This window comes from Jaculus jaculus, chromosome 1 (assembly GCF_020740685.1).
Source record: "Jaculus jaculus isolate mJacJac1 chromosome 1, mJacJac1.mat.Y.cur, whole genome shotgun sequence".
NCBI classification, from domain to species: domain Eukaryota; kingdom Metazoa; phylum Chordata; class Mammalia; order Rodentia; family Dipodidae; genus Jaculus; species Jaculus jaculus.
The window spans coordinates 152,390,318-152,413,250 of NC_059102.1; the positions used below are offsets into that span (position 1 = coordinate 152,390,318).

At 43.2% G+C, this 22,933-nt stretch overlaps 1 protein-coding gene across 9 annotated transcripts in view; it reads left to right on the plus strand.

The window, feature by feature from the left end:
• Positions 1-22,933, plus strand: part of Ehmt1 (euchromatic histone lysine methyltransferase 1) — a 220,117-nt gene that overhangs the window by 150,747 nt on the left and 46,437 nt on the right. For 7 of the 9 annotated variants that reach the window (XM_012947838.2, XM_045149974.1, XM_045149960.1 and 4 more), the window contains 5 exons: positions 12,248-12,391; positions 13,274-13,500; positions 16,249-16,416; positions 17,549-17,631; positions 18,696-18,802. In XM_012947838.2, the coding sequence (XP_012803292.2) occupies positions 12,248-12,391; positions 13,274-13,500; positions 16,249-16,416; positions 17,549-17,631; positions 18,696-18,802 (729 nt within the window). The remainder of the gene's footprint in view (positions 1-12,247; positions 12,392-13,273; positions 13,501-16,248; positions 16,417-17,548; positions 17,632-18,695; positions 18,803-22,933) is intronic. The other 2 variants (XM_045149981.1, XM_045149992.1) reach the window with 1 other exon arrangement.

Genomic DNA, 22,933 nt, shown 5'->3' on the forward strand with positions numbered 1-22,933 from the left:
AAGAGAATGAGCATGGCTGTGCCAGGGCCTTCTGTCACTATAAACAAACTCCTGATGCATGTATCTCTGTGCATCTGGCTTTATGTGGGTACTAGGGTACTGAACTCAGGTGATCAGGCTTTGCAAGCATGTCCCTTTAACTGCTGAGCCATCTCTCTAGTCCCCCAAAGTGTAATATTTAAAATTAATGGCTCTTCTTTTCAAAGTTCTTTGGATTTATTTTCTATTTTCTTCAATTCACCTGACTGTAGTCTGGTGAGACAAGCTGAATTTTAGAAATGCCTCCCTTTTCAGGGCCTTTATATCTGTCATATCTCCATACATTGCTTAACAAATTCACCAGGAGTTAAAGGATTTGATTTTTTTTTTTTGTTACTAAATGTGCTATCTCATAACTAATTTTTATAAAAGAATTTGTGGCTGGAGAGATATCTTAGTGGTTAAGTTGTTTGCCTGTGAGGCCTAAGGACCCAGTTTTAAAAAAAATTTATTTATGTATTTGACAGAGAAAGCGGGAGAGAGAGAGAAAATGGACGTGCCAGGGCCTCTAGCCACTGCAGATGAACTCCAGACTTTTGTGCCCCCTTGTGCATCTGGCTAACGTGGGTCCTAAGGAATCAAGCCTGGGTCCTTTGGCTTTGCAGGCAAACGCCTTAACTGCTAAGCCATCCCTCCAGCCCAGGACCCAGGTTTGATTCCCCAGGACCCATGTAAGCCAGATGCACAAAGTGGTAGATATGTCTAGAGTTAGTTTGCAGTAGTTAAGAGGCCCTGGCACACCCATTCTCTCTTTCCATCAGCCACTTTCTCTCTCAAAATAAATAAATCAAACATTTTAAAAAGAATTTGTCTGAATTGTAACCTTTTTTGTTTGTTTGTTTGTTTTGGTTTTTGAGGTAAGGTTTCACTCTAGCTCAAGCTATCCTGGAATTCAGTCTCAGGGTGGCCTTGAACTCATGGCGATCCTCCTACCTTTGCCTTCAAGGGCTGGGATTAAAGGCGTATGTCACCACACCTGGATAAAAGTGTTTTTTTGTTTTGTTTTGGTTTTGCTTTTCTAGGTAGGGTCTCACTCTAGCCCAGGCTGACCTGGAATTCACTATGGAGTCTCAGGGTGACCTTGAACTCACTGCGATCCTCCTACTTTTGCCTCCCGAGTACTGGTATTAAAGGCATGCGCCACCACACCCAGCTTTGTTTTTTTAATTTTTAAATATATTTATTTATTTATTTATTTGAGAGAGAGAGGGAGAGAGAGAATATGAATATGGGTACACCAGGCCCTCCAACCACTGCAAACCAACTCCAGATGCATGTGTCACTTTGTGCATCTGGCTTATGTGGGTCCTGGGGAACTGAGCCTCGAACTGGGGTCTTTTGTCCACTTTTTATTGAGCAATCTTCTTTTATCTTTAATTTTCTTTCTCCCCTCCCCTCAGTAATAGGATTACAAATATGCCTACCCCCATCCCATTTCTCTTCATTTTTAAGGGGGGCGGTGTGATTTTCAAGGTAGGGTCTCACTCTAGCCCAGGCTGACCAGCCAAAGGACTGTGGTTCAATTCCCCACAACCCACATTTGCCAGATATACAAGGGAGCACACAGGTCGAGTTCATATGCAGTGGCTAGAGGCCCTGGTGCATCCATTTTCTCTCCCTCTCCCTCTCTCTCTTTCCCCTTCACCTTTCTCTGTCCAATAAATAAAATAAAATACCACCATTTGTTGAACTGACTATGGTACACATGTCAGTAATCCCAGTATTTGGGATGTTGAGGCAGGATGATTTTAAGTTCATGACCAGTCTTGGCTACAGAATGTGTTTCAGGACTGTCTGAGCTACAGTGTGAGATTCTGTCTTAAGCAGAAAAAGAGGGGCTGGAGAGATGGCTTAGCGTTTAAGGCGCTTGCCTGCAAAGCTTAAAGACCCACATTCAACTCCTCAGATCCCATGTAAGCCAGATGCACAAGGCCACACATGTGCACAAGGTGGCTCTCGTGTCTGGAGTTAAATTACAATGGCTGGAAGCCCTGGAGTGCCAGTTCTGCTCTCTTTCTTGCTCTCTTGCATAAAAAAAGACCAGAGCTGGAAGGATGGCTTAGCGGTTAAGGTGATTGCCTGCAAAGTCAAAGGACCCAGGTTTGATTCCCCAGAATCCACATAAACCAGATGCATAAGGTGGTGTATGCATCTGGAGTATGTTTGCAGTGGCTGGAGGCCCATTCTTTCTCTTTTTCTCAAAGAAATAAATAATTTTTTTTAAAAAGGTCAGTCTGTTGGACTTTCCATAAATGAATAGAAAATAAAAAGAAGCCGGGTATGGTGGCTTGCATCTTTAATCCCAGCACTTGGGAGGCAGAGATAGGTGAATTGCCATGAGTTTGAGGCCTCCATGAGATTGCATAGTGAATTCCAGGTCAGCTGGGCTCGAGTGAGACCCTAACTCAACAACAACAACAACAAATAAATAAACAATAACAAAAGAAAAAGAAAAGGCTGGATGTGGTATATACCTTTCCCAGCACTTGTTCAAGCCAGCCTGGGATTACAGAGTGAGTTCCAGATTACTTTAGGCTAAAGTGAGACCCTGTCTAAAAAAACCAAACCAAACAAACAAACCCTCACAAAGAATGCTGTAGGAGGAGGAGAGAAAGTAACAGTGGGGAAGGAGTTTTAGTCTCATGTGGCCTGTAAAACATTTTCTAGCTGATTTTTGGCAAAAACCATTAAAGGATCAGCCTGGGATCCATAATGAGACCCTGTTTAAAAAACAAAAACTTCCTGGGACTGGAAGATGGCTCAGTGGTTAAAGCTGCTTGTTTGCAAAGCTTGCTGGCCTGAGTTCAATTCCCTAGTTCCCATAGTTCATTTGCTACAGGAGACCATAGTGAGGCCTCCACCCCCACAAATTAAAAAAGAAAATAAAGCCTTTTGGGCTGGGAAGTTGGTTCAGGTGTTAGAGTCACTTGCTTGCAAAGTCTGCTGGCCTCGGTCGGCCCAGGTTCAATTCTCCAGCACCTGTGTAAAGCCACATGCACAAAGTGGCTCATGCATCTAGAGTTCTTTTACAGTGGCCAGAGGCCCTGGTGCCACCTATATTTAAATACTCTTTCTCTCCTTGAAAATAAAAAATATTTCTTTAGCTTGATGTGGTATTAGAAAATATTTAGTTATTAGTTGTTGACTGTTTAAACAGATGTGAGAATCCACTATCGTTTATTAAACTGAACATTAAAGAATGTTACAATAATAGTAAACAATGTCAGTTATTTGAAGTTTTATGTTTTGTGCCAGATGTGGTGGTGTATGCCTTTAGTGCCTTGCACTGGGGAGTCAGAAGTGGAAAGATCACTGTGACTTCAAGGCCAGCCTGAGATTACATAATAAATTCTAGGTCAGCTTGAGTTAGAGTGAGACCCTTACTCAAAAAAACCTCCATGATTATAATGGTGATAAGGAAAAAAAAAACTGACAATGATATTTGGAAAAAAAACCACACTCAACAATTGCCGTATGACATCATTACTGTGTGATTCTAAGATTCTAAATATCATGCTACTTTATCACTATATAGGCAAACAGTTCAAGCTGAGTAACAGAAGATGAGGCCTTAGGTTATTTAATTTTACCCTACAAAATGCTGTTACATACACAACATCCCCCCAAAAAAAAAGTAAGATAAAAAAATTTCATGTGAAAATCTAAGTTTCAAAATATTTATTGAAAAACAACTTACCATGACATTCCTACACCACAAGCACACCACAGGTCTCTCAGGAGCCAACAGAAGTACACAAAGCCTATCCTGAAAATGTCTTTAGAGGTATGAAATACACAGGCCCAAGAGAATAGAACTGAGTAACAAAAATGTCAGTCCTTGGTCACACAGACTACTTGCTAACAATGGTGCCTCTTGGCAGTAGACTGCAATAATTGAGAGAAGGACCAGCTTCATTAACTGCAGGTGTGCCAATTTGTTTTTTCCAGAATTTAAAAAGAGAGTAATCCAACTAGAGGAATAAATCCAGGCTTCTAAATTAAAGGCGTTATCTCAGTGTGTGAGCATGCCTCATCTCTGGGTACACCCCAGCAAGTCCCTCCAAGAACTGAAGTGCACTGGCTTATAACTGACAGGACTGCAAATAGCAGTTTCAAAGAAGGGTAAAGTTGGGCACTTCAAAAAAGTGCTGAAGTTAAATCCTGAAATGTCTTAATTCTTCTGTACGCTATATGCTGGATATGTTTTTCCCCATTCAACATGCACATTAAAAGAACACTAAAATCCAGCACACACCCACTCACCCACATAGCACTCCAAGAGTTCGCAAGAGCAGTATCTCCAACAGCCAAGTCACAGACCCCTGTGAAAATGAGGGGAAACCCAGATTCTTAACTAGAGAGTCACCAGATGGGCCACTAAGAATTGAGGCAACAGCAAAAGACCTTTTGTTTCTTGGTTTGCTTCCTGTCACAGCTTTTCAAATTTGAATATCACCCCAAAATTAAATACTTGACTAGTTTAAGAAAAAAAATAGGAGAAAATTAAAACCCAGTATCAAATTAGTGAAATAAACATATCATTAGAGGATCTTTCCGTCTGACTTCTGGGTTCCAAATAAAATGACTAGTTGTACTATTTATTAATCAAAAAGGGAAGGATTTTCTAGAAGGACTTATTTTTGTGCATTCATTTTTTTCTTAATCCCCATAAGCCAAATAGTACCAAAAACCTACCTGGAGATGAGCTGTGCCATGACTCTTAGCCAGTATACTTGTTAATTGTGCTGATTGTTAGGGTAACAATTAAAATGAGGGTGGCAGCTACAGCAGATCATTACAGACTTGTGTATGGGGCATTGCCATCTATGTACCTTGACTAAAGATTTGCCACAGAAGTTGCCAGATTTCTCCAGTTTGGTATCTATTACAGGAATATAACTTTTGTATCGTAGCTTTTCATTATATAGCTTAATGAAATCATTCTTTTGGTAAAGGTAAGTGCAGAGGCTACAATAATAATCTAAAGCCTCTGGTCCAAATAACTACCTTCTACATTTGGCTGGTCCTTTTTACACCTTCCTGGTCCTTGAGCTTTTACAGTCCAGTCCTGCTTGTCAGCTAGCCAACTCTTGCTGTGCCCTTCCTGCTGATAAGTGTCTGTGTGAGCTAGCTTCCTGCTCCTGGCATGCTCTTCCTATCATGACAAGACTTCGCTTCAAAGCTATAAGCCAGAATACATGCTTTCCTTCCATAAGTTTCTTCTGCTCCGGAGGTGTTTTTCTCAACAATGAAAAGGTAATAGCGGCTACAAGGTCTAGTTGTGATATAACATTTGTAACTTAAGACTGATAGTGAGTCAAATTTTAGTGTAGGACTTTTAAGCCTCAGCACAAGTTATCTTTTGGATCAAGTAATTACTTGCAGAGGTGTGTCTTGTTAGCTCTTGGATATTTAGCAGTATCTTTGGTCTCCATCCCTTAGATACTAGACTCTAGATGTTATCAAATGTCCCTGGGAGGCTTGAGGAGCCAAATCATTCCCCAACACAGATCATTACCACAGGATCCCTTTGCTCAGGTTGAGTGCTATGCTTTCTTGATATCTCTTTCACCCTGGTTTTTCTGTCTTGTGCCTCTGTGTCAATGAGGAAGTATTCTCTTTATGTCCCCTATCCTCTTGTTGTGGCTTGTGACTCAGTGTGAGGGTCTGAAGGTAGGCAATTTACCACCCTGGTTCCATTTAGACAACTCCTTATCTGGGCATAATTCCAGCCTCCCATTGCAAGGAAGATAAGCCCGTGTCCAGGAGGAAGAGTGACCAGGATCCTAGCCAGGACTATGTACAAGTTGGCCAGCCTTACCTTAGACACAGTGGGGTCTTTCCTGTATTCAGCCATAGGAATTCCCCCCCCCCCCCCCCCCCGCCCCACACACACAGCAAAGCAGAGTCTCAGTCTAGCCCAGGCTGACCTGGGACTCACAGCGATTCTCCTACCTCTGCCTCTCCTGTGCTGGGATTAAAGGCGTGCACCACTATGCCTGTGTTAGCCATGGGTTTTTATTCCCCTTTTGTTTATTAAGCAAGAAGTGTCCCTGTGGCTTTTCTGCCAACGTGTTATCTCTTAGTTTATTCTTGTCCCACATTCCTGAGCCCTACCAAGCTCTGGTTCCATAGTCTGTGACTTCCAGGGTTTATGCATGCCCTGAAAGACCACCTCAGCCTTAGTGAGATTTTTCTCTTCCCTTTGCTGTTGAGCTAGGTTTTGTATGCAGTGCCTGACTGGAGGGAGGGCAGTCCTATTCTTACGGCTTCTTGTGATGCAGGTGTTTGTTTTGTTTTTCTGAGGTAGGGTCTCATGCTAGCTCAGGCTGACCTGGAATTCACTATGTAGCCTCAGAGTGACCTCTAATTCTCAGCAATCCTTTTACCTCCTGAGGGTGATTAAAGGCTGTGTTTTGTTTTGTTTTGTTTTGTTTTGTTTTGTTTTGTTTTGTTTTGTTTTGTTTTTGAGAGAGGGAATGGGGTGGGGGGGAGGATTGGCATACCAGGGCCTGTAGCCACTGCAGTTAACTCCAGACATGTGTGCCACCTTGTGAGCATGTGTCATCTTGTATATCTGTCTTATGTAGGTTCTAGGGATTTGAACCAGGTCCATTCATTCCACTCCATTTGTAAACTAACAGATTCAATAGTTCTGGAGAGTCTACTGTTTTTATCTTCTTTCATGTCCTAGGCATACAAGGATTATAGACATCCTCACTATTGCCTCCAAGTTTACTTGGGTTCTGTGGACCTGGACTCCAGAACTTATACTTGTGTATCATCTCCCCAGCCCCTACCTTAACATCTGACCACAGAGATGGCCATTTCCTGCTTGCCCAGATCAACAGAGGGTGATCTCTTCTGTTTGTATCTCAGAATGGTTTTAAACATTATAATGACAACTTCCATGCATATAGATAGTTATCATGAACATAGTCCTATCTTATTACCATCCCCCACCCACTGAATTACTACTTTCCAACAAATTTTCCTTTTATTTTTATGTCATTTTCTTACTACTATTGTGCAAGTCTTGTGTAGGTAGCATCAGTCACTGTGAAGCAGTGAATATTATAAGCACTCCTCCCTTTTGGCTCTTACATTCTTTCTGCCACCTCTTTTGCAGTGGACCTTGAGCTTTGCCAACCCTCCTCCCCCCATCCTCTCTCTCTCATACCACTGTCCCTTCTCAGCACTTTGGTGTACATCTCAGAACCTTTAAGCAGGTGACATTTGCCTTATGTTGGCCCTTAGGCCATCCTCCTTGTATATCTGATTGCTTCTGCTTCCTTTGGGTATTTTATCCTTCCATTAAAGTGATTGCTTTCAACATTATTGTGTTTCCACATGAGACATCACTGATTTACATTCTGTTCTTCTGTTCTGCCCTGTAGGCCTCGTCCAGCACCTCCTTAGCTTGAGCCTGACTATGGTTCTGGTTTTGCACTGGCCTCAGTCCTTAGGACATGAATGAGCACAGTGATGCTGGCGTTGGTGTGGGGGGGTGTGTGTGGGGTGGGGTGCCATTTTATTTCTTATCTGAAGTCATTAATTTTTTTCCCCCTTGGAGTTAATAATACCTTACTTCCCAGTGTTCATTTTCTCTGTACTTACTTTAAGTTCTTCCCAAACTGATGTGATTGGCTTCTTTATGAGTCTCTTTAAATGCATTTTCTTTTCTTGATTATAGCTCTTTGTTATTGATGGGAGAAAAACTTCACTCCTTTCAAAAAAGTTTACTTGGCCTGGACCAGAGTGAGACCCTACCTTGAAGAAAAAAAAAAAAAAAAGTTTACTTGGAAAAAAAAATTTACTTGAGAACTTTTTCATATTTTTAATTAAATTAATTAATTTGCAAGCCGAGAAACACACACAAACACGGTAGGGGGGAGGAGAGGACAGAGAGAAAGAATGGGTATGCCAGGGCCATTAACTACTGCATATGAACTCTAGATGCATGTGCCATTTTCTGCATCTGGCTTTATGTGGATTCTAGGGAATCAAATCTGGATCATTAGGGTCTTGTTCTTAACTGCTGAACCATCTCTGCAGTCCTGAGAGAGAACTTTTTTTTTTTTTTAACAACAACAACAAAAAAATTACTTATTTGAGAGAGAGAGAGAAAGAAGCAGAGAGAAAGAGAGAGGCAGATAAAGAATGTGCACAGCAGGTCCTCCAGCCACTGCAAATGAACTCCAGATACGTGTACCACCTTGTATATCTGGCTTATGTGGGTCCTGGGGAATTGAACCTAGATCCTTTGGCTTTGAAGGCAAGTGCCTTAACCACTAAGCCATTTCTCCAGCATTTTAGCATATTCTTGTTCCTTTAATTTTGTCCTCCTGTTCTAACCTTAGAATGCCACAATATTGAGCCCAAGAATGTTTATTATTCTATTTTGTTTTTTTAAAGTAGGGCTTCACTCTACCCCAGGTTGTTCTGGGAGTCTTTATGTAGTAGTCTCAGGCTGGCCTTGAACTCACAGTGATCCTCCTACCTCTGCCCCTTGAGTGCTAGGATTAAAGTCATGCACCACTACATCTAGCTTGTTTCATTTCATTTTTTTTCTTTTCTTTTTTTTTAATTTTTAATTTATTTATTTGAGAGCGACAGACACAGAGAGAAAGACAGAGAGGGAGAGAGAGAGAATTGGGCGCGCCAGGGCTTCCAGCCTCTGCAAACGAACTCCAGACGCGTGCGCCCCCTTGTGCATCTGGCTAACGTGGGACCTGGGGAACCGAGCCTCGAACTGGGGTCCTTAGGCTTCACAGGCAAGCGCTTAACCGCTAAGCCATCTCTCCAGCCCTCATTTCATTTTTTAATATTTTATTTATTTGAGAGTTTGAGAGAAAGAGGCAGATAAAGAGAATGGGTGTGCCAGGGTCTCTAGCCACTGCAAACTAACAGCAGGTGCACGTGCCTCCTTGTGCTTGTGACATACATGGGTACTGGGGGATCAAACCTGGGTCTTTAGTCTTAGCAAGTAAGTGCCTTAACTTTAAAGCTATCTCTGTAGCCCTTATTTTTAAATCTTTTATTTATTTGAGAAAGATAAAGAAATAGGCAGAGAGAGGAGAGAGAGAGAGAGAATGAATGGGCATTCAGGGCCTCTAGCCACTGCAAACAAACTTCAGATGCATGTCCCCCCACCCCTTGTACATCTAGCTTACGTGGATCCTGGAGAATTGAATCTGGGTCCTTTAGCTTTTCAGGCAAGTGCATTAACCACTAAGCCATCTCTCCAGCCCTTTTATTTATTTGTTTTCTTTTTTTTTTAATTTTTATTTGTTTATTTATTTGAGAGCGACAGACACAGAGAGAAAGACAGATAGAGGGAGAGAGAGAGAATGGGCGTGCCAGGGCTTCCAGCCTCTGCAAACGAACTCCAGACGCGTGCGCCCCCTTGTGCATCTGGCTAACGTGGGACCTGGGGAACCGAGCCTCGAGCTGGGGTCCTTAGGCTTCACAGGCAAGCGCTTAACCGCTAAGCCATCTCTCCAGCCCTTTATTTGTTTTCTTAATGAGGGAAAGTGAGAGAATTGGTACTACAGGGCCTCTAGCCACTGCAGTCGAACTCCAGATGCTTGTGCCACCTTGTGGGAATGCGTCACTTCATACATCTGGCATGTGTGGGTTCTGTGGAGTCAAACGTGGGTCTTTAGGCTTCACAGGCAAGCACCTTAACTGCTAAGCCATCTTTCCTAGCCCCCTTATTTTATTTTTTTCAAGGCAGGGTCACACTGTAGCCCAGGCTGACTTGAGACTCATTCTGTAGTCCCATGCTGGCCTTGAATTGTGGTAATCTTCCTACTGCCTCTGCTTCTCGAGTACTGGGATTAGAGTTTTGTGCCACCATGCCCAGCAAGAATGTTTATTGATGGTGTTTCTTGTTCACAACCCTTCCTGCCATCACCTCTGTGCTGCTTGTTCTAATTTTGGCTGGTTCATTTTGTCATGGTGCTAAGTCTGAGCTTACAGTGGCAAGTACTGTGTTGGATGATGTAGTCTGAGAAGAGAGACCAGTTTACTTTCAAACTACCACAGTAGGTAATTTTTGAAATTTGATGTGAGCTTATGCAGTGTTCATTGTATCTTGGTCTCTATTCTTGGAATTTTCTTTTTTCAAATTCCATTTATTTGAGAGTGAGGGAAAGAGGCAGGTAGAGTGAGAAAAAATGGACGCCTTTAAACGATGAGCCATCTTCCCAGCCCAGCTCTCATAGCTGGATAAAATCCTACATTTTTATCATTTTTTATACTCACATAAATAATACATGCTCTTCTAAAACAATTCAAATATCAATACAGCATTAAGTGTTTCATTCTAAAGTTAAGGAATCATTCTTAATATCTTTTTTGTTTGTTTGTTTTTTGTGGTTGGATTTTGATCTAGTCCAGGCTGACCTGGAGTTCACTTTGTAGTCTCAGGATGTTCTTGAACTCAAGCCAGTCCTCCTACTTCTGCCTCCTGAGTTCTGGGATTAAAGGCTCATTCTTAATATCTTTATACATCCTTTTATTCTTTTCTATATCACATCACATTTCCCTTTTTAAAATAACTCATTCTTAACTGGGCATGGTGGTGCACCCCCTTAATCCCAGCACTTTGGAGGCACTGGTAGGAGGCTTGCCATGAGCTTGAGGCTACCCTGAGACTTCATAGTAAATTCCAGGTCACCCTGGGCCAGAGTGAGACCCATCTTGAAAAAACAACAACAACCACCAACTCATTTCCCCTTCTAAATATTTCTCAGGTCCTGAGTGAGGGTCCATAATAGACTCCCTTAATGGAGTGGGATAAGGGTAGCTATTTCAGGATTTACAACCCCCCCCCCCTTTCTATTCTGAGTTTTGTCCCATGAGTATTGGCCAGTATCACAACCATTTCTAAATACAACTTCTAGATGTTGCTAACATAGTCCTGGTGGGCATCATTGAAACTCTTGTTTGCCTGGCAGTACCTGTTGGTTATTTTTTTTTCAGTTTTTTTAAATTAATTAATTAATTAATTAATTAATTTGAGAGCGACAGACACAGAGAGAAAGACAGATAGAGGGAGAGAGAGAGAGAATGGGCGTGCCAGGGCTTCCAGCCTCTGCAAACGAACTCCAGATGCGGGCGCCCCCTTGTGCATCTGGCTAACGTGGGACCTGGGGAACCGAGCCTCGAACTGGAGTCCTTAGGCTTCACAGGCAAGCACTTAACCACTAAGCCATCTCTCCAGCCCCCTGTTGGTTATTTTTATTGCTGGTGCTGCAGTCTTTTGGAGTATACCCTGGCATACCTAGTCACATGTTCAGGTCGAATTGTAAGGGATGAGTATACATTTGAAAGCTTTTTGATTCATATTTCAGATGAGTTGCCAGAAACTTTGTTTTTTGCCAGAAACAGTGCTGTGTCCTTTTTGTATCCCATGGCTCCTGTGCTGAATGACAGTGTTGTACCTGCAGAGCCTGAGAGTACTAGAGGCTGGACCACGTTTGAGTGTTTGTCATTTGCTTTTGGAGCATCTGCTAAGTAGTTCTTTAGTGAATTGCCACTTAATTCTGTGCCTTTCTCCTGTTGATCTATTTTCTGTTTTCTTACTTGTCTCAGAGAGAAGCTTTACATAGTGAATGAGCACTCTTTTTTTTCTGTATAGCAAGTAGCCATTCTTTGTCCACCAAATTGTGGCTCATATGAGCATCTCACATGTCTTCACTCACAGCAGCTTCTGATTCCACACCAATTGTCCTTGAATCCTGCTCTTCTCTGGACTGTAGATTAGAGGTAGGGAACTTTCTTTCTCTGTTTCTAGCATCTCAGTTCTTAGCTGCCCCAGGTCACTTGGTAGCTTACTGCACTGTTCCCTGCTGTTCATCCATGGTGGCCCAGGCTTTACATTCTGTTGTATGTCCATTGTGCAGCTCTCCTCTCCGCTTTCTTGATTTATGCCTAACCTGAGCACTGGCTCTCCAAGTATGGTCTCCTGCTGTCTTCACCAGGCTGTGCAGCAGACAGTGAGGCCTTCTTCAGGTACTGGTGCTCTGTGCGGCAGGTACCTTATGCTCCTCGCTACTTCACGTGTGCACCTTGAGGCTCGCAGCTCCTTTGGTCAGCTCATGCTTGCTGAATACCTTTCTTGTGTGCACTTTACAGTGTCAGTGGGTGGGAAAGCTGTCCTCTCACAGCTCTGTCACTGACCCCTGGTCTTGTCTGCTTGCAGTTGGGCCGGTGCACAAACAGCGTGGTCAAGTATGAGCTGATGCGCCCATCCAACAAAGCACCACTCTTGGTGCTATGTGAAGACCATCGGGGCCGCATGGTGAAGCACCAGTGCTGCCCTGGCTGCGGCTACTTCTGCACAGCGGTAAGAGCCCAGTCCACCTGTCGGGCCCTAAGAGTCCTCTATAGAGACTCATCTCGGCATCACACCCCACTCTGCTCTGCCTATTCTGCAGACGTCTCCAGCACGTCACAAGGTCCTTTCCAAAGTTCTTGAGCTTTTTTGATGTAGACAAGTGGCCTAGTGTCCTCCACTCTGTTTGTTTTGTGCTGTGGGCTCCTGTCTTGAGTACAGAGGGACATTGCTCCCTTCTCTTCTGTACTTCGTCTATTGCTAGTGAGATCTTGTCTAGTGACTCCATTCATTAGATATATGTACTCACCAGGGAAGGCCTCTTCCATGGAGCACAGTGTCAGGCATTTAATGATGCTCTGCTGCTAGGAGCTTCCACTCTCAGGGTTTGTCTTTGGACTGCATCCATACCTTATGTTCTCCACAGTCTTCAAAGACCCCCCCCCCCTTTTTTTTTTTTTTTTTTTTGCTTCTACTGAGAAAGAGTACTTCTGAATCTTCTTGTCCCTCGTTCTCTGCAAGAGCAGCTGTTGTTTCTGAAGTTCCAACTTTGGGTTTGTCTGTTTGTCTATCAGCTGGTTGAGTTTGTGCTATCTGTGAGATCTTCCTCTACTTGGTTAGAGAGGCCAGACTTTGAGACCTTAGCTGTTTTAGTCACAGGGAATAGGAAGAGGTGGTCAGGTGACCTCTTCCAGCTTCTTTTCTTTCTGGAGCTCATTGCAAATTTAGTGTCCTTCTTGCTTCTCTTCTGCTGGTTTCTGGGACCAGGACAAGGCCCCCACTTGCTTCCCATGACATTCCCACTTTTGCACAGCCTCACCAGTTCAGTAGAGCTTTGTGTATTTGTCTGTCAGCCCAGTTTTAAAAAATGACTTTCATCTTCCTGTTTCTTAGGGTAACTTCATGGAATGTCAACCTGAAAGCAGCATCTCTCACCGCTTCCACAAGGACTGTGCCTCTCGAGTCAACAATGCCAGCTACTGTCCCCACTGTGGGGAAGAGACATCCAAGGCCAAAGAGGTGACCATAGCAAAAGCAGACACGACTTCTACAGTGACTCTGGCCCCAGGGCAGGAGAAGAGCTTGGTCGCCGAGGGCAGGGCTGACACAACTACGGGCAGGTACTTGGCAAAGTATCTCTAGCCAAGCTTTCCATACAATGTCCCTGAACAGGTGTCCTTTTTAGTTGGTACCAGCTTTTCCTGTTGTATCCAGAAGTGTCAGTGAACTCTGGTACTCCTTGTGGTTTCTAATGTCTAAGAAGCACTGATAGTTATTGCCATTTATACATAGCTTCCTTTCAGCTTCGTAGAGTCCCATGACACAGTTGAACCAGTTTTCATACTGCCCCAATGGATGTGACCTTTTGGGGTTTTGGTATTTTCAGGGTTGCCCAAGAGAAGAGAAGAATTTATACAGACACGTATAATTGCCTTTCTTAAAAGAACCCAATAGAGCTGGGCATGGTGGCACATTCCTTTAATCCCATCATTCAGAATAGGAGGATTGCTGTGAGTTTGAGGCTATCCTGAGACTGTATAGTGGATTTCAGGTCAGCCTAGACTAGAGTGAGAGACACTACCTCAAAAACCAAAAAGAAGAAGAAAAAAAAAAAAGCTGAAGAATTTGAGAGTTGATGAGGTTCTCTGACAAGACATGTCACTATTCAGCTCTTCTACCAGCTGTGTCTGACTAAGAAGGAAACAGTCAAGAATCTTTTCTGTTGTAATAAACCTTCATGTTGTTGAGACAAACCACCTGGCCAAAAGTAGCACATGAGAGGAAAGGGTTTATTTTGGTTTATAGTCCCAAGAGAAAACTTTACCATGGCAGGGAAATTATGGTGGATTCAAGGCTGAGCATCACTTCTTGCTACAGCAGCTGGGAGCGTGAGCTGAGCAACTACTGGCAAGTGGAACTGGGCTATCACACTCCTAAGCCCACCCCAGCAACATGTTTCGTCCCCAAATTACCACTAACTGAGGATCAAGTATTAAAAGCACATGAGGCCATGGGATGTTATACTTTTAAACCTCATATTCTGCCTCTGATCCCCACTGACTCACAATCATCTCATGCTATAAACTGCATCCAGCCCATTTTATTTTTATTTATTTATTTGACAGAGAAAGAGGGAGAGCGAGCAAGAGACTGGGCATGCCAGGGCTTCTTGCCACTGTAAATGAACTCCAGACATGTGTGCCCCCTTGTGCATCTGCCTAATGTGGGTCCTGGGGAATTGAACCTGGGCCCTTAAGTCCTAGTACTCAGGTGGCAGAGGTAGGAGGATCGCCATGAGTTTGAGGCCACCCTTACTACATATGGAATTCCAGGTCAGCCTGGGGTAGAGCAAGATCCTACCCTGGGTGTGTGTAGAGTACTACATCCCCAACCAGTAGATAGCCTTGGCATCTCCCAAATCCTTGGGTATCCCCTGCAACTCATGGTTCATCTTTATCACTCTATGCTGTGGTCTCCATGCAGGGACCCTTAACAGTCCTGCCTCACTTTGCCCAGGGGCCATCTGCAAAGACTGCATTGCAAATCTAGTAACCCTCTGTATCTGCTATACTTCCAAAACCAGTACCAGTGTCACATTTGTTAATTTGGAGGATAGAGCTGACTTTGAGGAGCAAAATGCTCCTTTAGAATTCTTTCTTTAGCCCCACCTTCTTTGAAAAGGGTCAACCTTCCTCCTACTGTTCCAATGCAGAACAGCTTGCCTAATCTCAATGGAGGTAATCCCTCAAACAATTTCAGCTGAACTAGGCTCCAATCTCTGACTGAAACTTTTTAATGCCAACTTTACATCTTTCATATTATTCTGCTGCTTTCCCTGCAAAACACACTAATCCATTACTTTTAAATTCAACTTTGCTCAAGTTCTTGGAACACAGGCAGAGTGTAATCATTCTCTCACATAAACTCTTTCTAGCCCAGTCCTGACAAAGTTCTTTTTCCCCTTATAAACTGAACCTATATATTCTACACTTGTTTGTGCATTTAGGTCTTCAAACTCTGACCAGAATGATTCTTTAAGCTCTGCTGTATTACTTCAAGGTTTTGTAGTCCATGATTTGAAATCCTTCCATATTCCTCCTCAAATCAGTTCTAAAAGTTTGTCATGTTGCTGGCATGAACCTCCTGACCAAAAGCAGCCGATGGAAGGAAAAAGGTTTATTTTGGCTTGTAGTCTTGAGTCTTGCTTTATAAGTAGGGGAAGGGGAACTGGGCTATAATAATACCTCCAAGTGCACCCCCAACAACACATCTCCTCTAGCTAGGCTCCACTTCCCAAACTACCAGCAGCTGGGGACCAACTACTGAAAACACAGGAAACTATGGGAGACAATTCACATTTAAACACAATGCTTTGTAAGCAGTGACAGAGGCCACAAGCTTCTTACAAAAAGGGGAAGTCAATTACATACCACAGTGATAGATAGAAAGAAAGCTAACACTTCACATGAAACATTTAAAGGGCTCATATTGTATACACCTCAAAACAAAAGATTTGACTTTTAATTTCTTCATATTATAATCTTCATATCATAATCTCTACACTCAATATATTTGGAGAGTCACTTCCAATGGATTTTGTTCTGCCAGGGAAGGCAGTAGAAGACCCAAAGTTTTTTCATAAAAGCAGGTTTATGTGGATGGCTCAAAGTCTTGATTTCTCAGTTCTCAGGGAACAGGGTTCTGCCTTGGGACTCACAGATAGTAAATTTTCTGGCCATTGCCTCCACTTAAACACAGTATGCGTGGGAAGGTTGGAGCAGGTCATGCTTTATGTTCTCCTTGATTTCTATGAGAAAGAGCTTTTCCAAATGCTAGAACTTAGCATGTCAATTATTTCCTCCTTGAAGCATTGCTGGAGTTCCAGAGGACGACAAGCCACAAAGCACAGCTCCCCAGGCACCCGAAGGCTTCGATCCTGCGGGGCCAGCTGGGTTCGTGAGACCAACCTCTGGTCTTTCCCAGGGCCCCGGAAAGGAAACCTTGGAGAGTGCGCTCATTGCTCTGGACTCAGAAAAGTAAGAGCTGGCCTGTCTTTGTAGGGACAACTCATGGTCATGTTCATTCCCAGGGGTACCTAGTGCTTTCCAGCCTTTTAAGTAACTCTGCTTGTGTGAAGTAGGCATGTGTTTTCACTCTGGAGAAATTACTTCATGTTACTATTTGCTTTTTTATGCCAAGAGCAAAGGGTGAGACTTTTCATCCTCAGTGAGGACAGTTTGTGAGCACTACTGGGGGAGCAAGCACTGCCATTTCACAAGTACCTACTTCCCCCACCAGTACTGTGTAGGAGCTAAGCCAGGTGACCTCTTAGGCTACTTGCTGGCCCCCATACCTGCACCTCTCTTATGGCCCAATAGGCAACCCCTGTCCTTTTTTCCTGGGGCTGCTTGACAATGTGAACACTAAGCTTACCCTGTCCTGAGAGAAAATGACTTGCACTCATCCTTCCCTAACAGAAAAGTCTTGGTGCTAACACATCCCTCTGCTTACTTTTCTCATTCTGGATGGCCTCTTACTGACTGTCTCAGTTTGGCCTCTGAGTAGTAAAGGTTCTGTCCACCTATTGCCCACTGACCATGTCCCAGACCTTCCTGGTCCCTGTACTCCTGTCCCCCTAGTTATCAACTGACTTACTATATATAAGCTTCATAGCAACGATATGTATCACAGCTGTTCTAGACCCAGGCTCCCTCATCGCTGGAGAATGACTGTCACTCCCCAACAGCTATAGTTACCTACTTGAGACTGAGCTGCACAGGCTACCATAGCCATCCTGGCTGGCTCCTTTATATGTCATGCTGAGTGGAGATGATGATTCTTTAGCCCTGCAAAGCAGCATCAGCAGCCTGTGCCCTGGGTAGGTTCTTGTCATGTTAAGCTGAAGCATTGTGGCATTTAACATTCTCATGCCATGTCAAGAAGACAAATTGTATTTTTGGAGTGGGGGGAGGAATATAGTGCTAGAGATTGAATTCAAGGTTCTATATATACTGAAAAATGGCAAATGCTCTACTATAGAGCTGTACTCTTGCCCCATTGTTTTGCAAGTGAGAAGCTCAAGACTATGGGGTTGCACTTTACCTTTCAGTCACCAGCTTTGCAGGTGCACCTGAGATGGTACTGACTGCTGTCCTTTATTTCTCACAGACCCAAGAAACTTCGCTTCCACCCGAAGCAACTATACTTCTCTGCCAGGCAGGGTGAGCTACAGAAAGTGCTTCTCATGCTGGGTGAGTTACTATGTCTGAAGGCCACAGAAGAAACCTCAGTCCCTAGTACAGTGTTTTGATGCTTAGAGTTCTCTGATGCCTTTAATTATAAATGTAGGAGTTCACTGATATCCAACCTGCTTGTAGTATTTGTATTTGCCTCTAGTGGGAATGTTCACTATACATTTTTAGGTTTTGGAACAGAATTAGATAATCCATAAATCAAGCAGAAATGCAGATTCGGGAGAAGCAACATTGTCACAGTTGGGTCCTGTGATATGTAGCTGTGAGGAAGCCCATACTTTAGTGCTACCAGGAGCAGCACTGGTACATAACTTGTGACTCAGTGGAACTGGACACATTTCTCCACTCTTACAGCAGATGAACCTCCTGGCTTAGCTCTGTCATGCCTGAAGCTATGCTTATCAGAGCCTGCCCAATGGCAACTTGATTTCTGAGCTGTCAGCTCTAGGCTTGATCTCTCTGAAGTTCATCTTCTTTGGATCAAAAGGTGATTAATTCTTTGCCTGACAGCAAATCATGAAAGAAGCTAGCATTTGCTGTTAAAAAAAGAAAAAGAATTCATTTTAACAAAAATGATCATTTTACTCATTTCTATTGTAGACTTCAGTTAGTGCTAAGTTGCTTCATTGCTGTTTGGTTGGTAACTTGATTAAATGTCCAGGTGATGGTACATTCCTGTAACCTAGTACTTGGGGAGGGTTTTGATTTCAAGGCCAGCCTGGGACATAGTTAGACCTTATCTCAAACAAAACAAACACCTCCCCCAGAACATGTTTATCCTTGGAGCTCTGTTTGCCCTTGACAAGGTTCTTCTAGGCTCACAGGAAGTCAAGACTGAAGAACATGGAATTTTGGAGCACAAAAGAACCCCAGAGTTAAGGACAGTAGGGATGCCCTCTGATGGAGATACTGCCTCTGAGGTTTCATGTGGAGCTGGTCCTCTCAAGTTCAGGAGCAGAAGTGGGCACTAGTCCGTCTCCTGAGAAGGGCAGAATGGCTCCAACATGGCTTCATGGCTGCATCTGATGTAATTGGCAAAAACTTTTTTTTGTTTTTAACAGTTGATGGAATCGATCCCAACTTCAAAATGGATCACCAGAGCAAGCGCTCCCCATTGCATGCTGCAGCAGAGGCTGGCCACGTAGACATCTGCCACATGCTGGTTCAGGTTCGGAGGGGTGGTTCCCCTAGGTTTCTTCCACTCTCTACTCTTATCAAGAGTCAAGTGATACTAGGTTCCCATTGCCTGGCTGAAACAGCAGTGGTGCAGTGGTGCTGCCAGGATGCCACAGAAAAGTACCTTCCCATCCCTCTCAGTCCTGTAGCTGTCAACCTGCTCCAGCTGTTTCTTCTGGCATTTATAGTACACTGCTGTCTGGCTATATTTCACCCTATTTTGTAGTTTTAGCTTAGTACTAGTGTTTACTATTTACTGACAATCTACTCATCTGATAGAAGATGAGGTTTATCAGACTCAGACCCTTTCTTCTTCTGTCTTCAGTACCAAGTTGTGTCCAGTATTTGCCTCAACATGTGGTCATATAAGTGCTTCACAATTCTGTCTACTGGTTACTCTGAAATATCCACTTAACCCTGTTTTACTTGAGAACATTAAAAGTTATTTCTCCTATTTAGCCACACTCTTGTACCCATTTTTTAAAATTATTTTGTTTATTTTTATTTATTTATTTGAAAGCGACAGACAAGAGAGAGGAAGAGGCAGATAGAGAGAGAGAAAATGGGTGCGCCAGGGCCTCTGACCACTGCAAATGAACTCCAGACGTGTGCACCCCCCTTGTGCATCTGGCTAACGTGGGACCTGGGGAACCGAGCCTCGAACCGGGGTCCTTAGGCTTCACAGGCAAGCGCTTAACCGCTAAGCCATCTCTGTAGCCCATTGTACCCATTCTTTCTCCCAGTATGTTTCCCAGTCTCTGGTAACTACTCTTCTACTCCTATTGCAGTCAGGTTCACATTGCTGGCAGAAATCACCTTGACCAAGAGCACCTTTTGGGAAAAAAAGATTTACTTTGGCTTACAGACTTGAGGGGAAAACAATGGCATGAGCAGAGGGTGGACATCACCCCCTGACCAACATAAAGTGGACAATAGCAACAGGAGAGTGTGCCCAACACTGGCAAGAGAAACTTGCTATAAAATCCATAAGCCCGCCCCCAACAATACACTGACTCCAGGAGGCTTTAATTCCCAAATCTCCATCAGCTGGAACCTAGCATTCAGAACACCTTAGTTTATGGGGGACACCTGAGTCAAACCACCACAACTCTTGACTTGGACATACAAATATGCAGTATTTCTTTTTCTGCATGTGATATTTCAGTTAGTATTCTACATTTCTGTCATGTGCTACAAATGACAAGATCTCAGTCTTCTTTATGGCTGAGTAATGCTATATTGGCCTATATCCCGTGCTTTCTTTATCCACTCATTTGTTGATAGACAGACACCTTGTTTGATTCCATATCTTGGCTCCAGTAAGCAGTGCTACAGTAGACATGCAAGTGCAGATGTCTCTGACATCTGAGGTGAAATGTTATCATTGTGGTTTTGATTTATATTTGCTTGATGAGTAGTGGTGTTAGGTTTTTCATATACTCTAAGCCCTTTGGCCCTGTGGCTTTTTGTTTTGTTTTGTTTTTTGTTTCTCGAGGTAGAGTTTCACTCTAGCCTAGGCTAACTTGGAATTCACTATGTAGTCTCAGGCTGTTCTTGAACTTATGGTGACCATACTACCTCTGCCTCCCGAGTGCTGGGATTAAAGACGTGCACCAGCACACCCAGCTCCTTTGTGACATTTTCTCTGAGAAATGTCTATTTAGCACATTTGTTCATTTTAAAAGTTGTGGTTTTTTTTTACTGTTGAGTTGTGTGAAGAGTTCCTTATATATTCTGGAAATGAATCCCCCATTGAATGAAAAAAAAAAGGTATCCTTTAACTGTTGATAGTTCCCCACGCTATGTAAAAACTTTGATGTAATTCCCCTTGTCAGTTTGGAAATCTGTTTGTGCTTTTGGGATGATATCTAAAATGATTTTTCCCAGACTAATCTTCTAAAGCATTTTTCCTGTTTTCTCTTGGTTGTTTCAAATTCTGCATTATTTAGTGAAGAGACCATCTGAATGTAACATACGGATTCTCTATTATTTCTATTGTATGTCACTTTTTATGCCAGTACCTTACTGTTTTGGTTACATTGACTTACTAGTATGTTTTGAAGTCAAGTAGTATTATGATGTCTCCAGTTTTTCTCCCCTCCCCTCATCTTCCCCCTTCTCTCTGTCTCTCTGCTTCTCTCCCTCTCTCTGTCATGTGTATGTTCATGTGTGTGAGTACAGTATATGTGTGTGTGCACCTATGGAAGTCAGAGAATAACTTTAAGGTGTCATTTCTTGCTTTCCACCTCCTTTGAGGCTGGCTCTCGTGTCACTGCTACCATGCTAGGTGTGGCTGGGATTTCAAACATGAGCCACATCATCCAGGTTTTACTTGGATGCTAGGGATCTAATAATCTAAGATACTCATGCTTGCACAGCAAGTACTTTATTCACTGCACCATCTTCCTAGCCCTCAGCTTACACCCACCCCCAGGACTTCTTTGGCTATTTAAAGTCTTTTTGTGGTTCTGTATGAATGTTTGTGTGTGTGTGTGTGTGTGTGTGTGTGCGCACACAATCTTGTGTGTACAGGTGCAAGTGCATGTAGAGACCAGAGGACAACTTTGAATGTTGTCTTTTGAAACACTGTCTGCCTTTTTTGAGATATGCTGTCTTAGGCTAGGCTGGTTGCCCAATAAGCATCAGGAACCCTTCTGTCTCTTGTCTCCCATGTACTGGTATTAGTGGTGCATGCCACCATGACCAGTATTTTTATTTACTGTGTGTGTGTACATGCATATGTATCCATGTGTGTACACATGTCTATGTGTGATCTTGTGTATGTTGGCTTCTTCCTTAGTTGTTCTCTGCTGGAACCCAGGGCTCGCTGATTCAGGTAGTGTAGCTATCCGGTTTGTCCCAGAGGTTCCCCGTCTCTGCCATCTGAAGTCTGGGATTATAAATGAGCTGCTGTACCCACCAGACATTTCTAACTGAGTTGTCGCCCAGATTTTTATAAGTGTATTTGACTTGTACACAGAATGTCATTGCTATTTGATAAGATTACCTTGAATTAGCAAATCTCTATTGGTTTAATTTATTTATGTGCGTGTGTGTGTGTGTGTGTGCGCGCGCGCGCGCGCGTGCGCGCATCTGGCTTCATGTTGTTGCTGGCCAATAGGTTTTGCAAGCAAGCACCTTTAACTGCTGAGCCATCTCCCCAGCTCTGGATTAATATTTTAACAGAATTAAAATTGGGATCTCTCCATTCTTTTGTGTGTGTGGTGAGTGGTATGTGTATGGGTATACATGTGTGTATACCCCCTGCATGTGTTTGAGGCCAGAGAAAAATGTTGGATATTCTGTTATCACTCATCTATATGCATTTCCTTGAGATGGGGTCTCTCCCTCAGTGCAGAGCTGTTGTCTGTCAGTGAGCACCAGTGATTCTCTGGACCACCTCCTACCATCCTGGCCTGGGTAACTTGTGTATGTGACCATGCCAGGGATTATACGTGGGTGCTGGGGAGTTGACTCTGACCTCCCACCTAAGAAATCCTCATGCTTAAGTGGCATATGCTGTTAAATGCTTAATCATTTCCCCAGCCTGATCTCTTAATTCTTTTGTGACTTATTTAGCTTCCTTCATAAGCATTTTACAATTTTGATTGTGGAGATTCTTTTTTAATATCAATTCATTTGGTTTATGAATGTGGGTGTACATGTGCCATAGTGTGCTCACAGAGATCAGAGGACAACTTTTTGGTCAGTTTTCTTGCCGCTGCAAATGAACAGACTGCTAATGAAAGTCAGAGTAGCTGGCCCACTAGTTTCAGATTCTCTTGGTTCTTCCATTATTACAGGTACATTGGAATAACAGATGTTTACACCACTTTGCATCCAGTTTTATGTGGTGCTGGGGCATTGCTTATGGCCATCAAGCAAGTCCCTTGAACAGTTGAGCCACCTCCCCAGACCTCCACCTTGTTTTATTGTTGTTACTATTTTTATTTAACCAATTTTTTTGTGTTTGTATGTGTTGTGTATGGGGGGGTGCACATGTGTCATGGATGTGTCACTTAATATCCAGTTGAACCTGGGCCAACAAGATTTATAGGCAAGTGCCTTTAGCCTCTAAGCCATCTCCTCAGCTCCCCTCCACCTTGTTTGTTTGTTTGTTTAT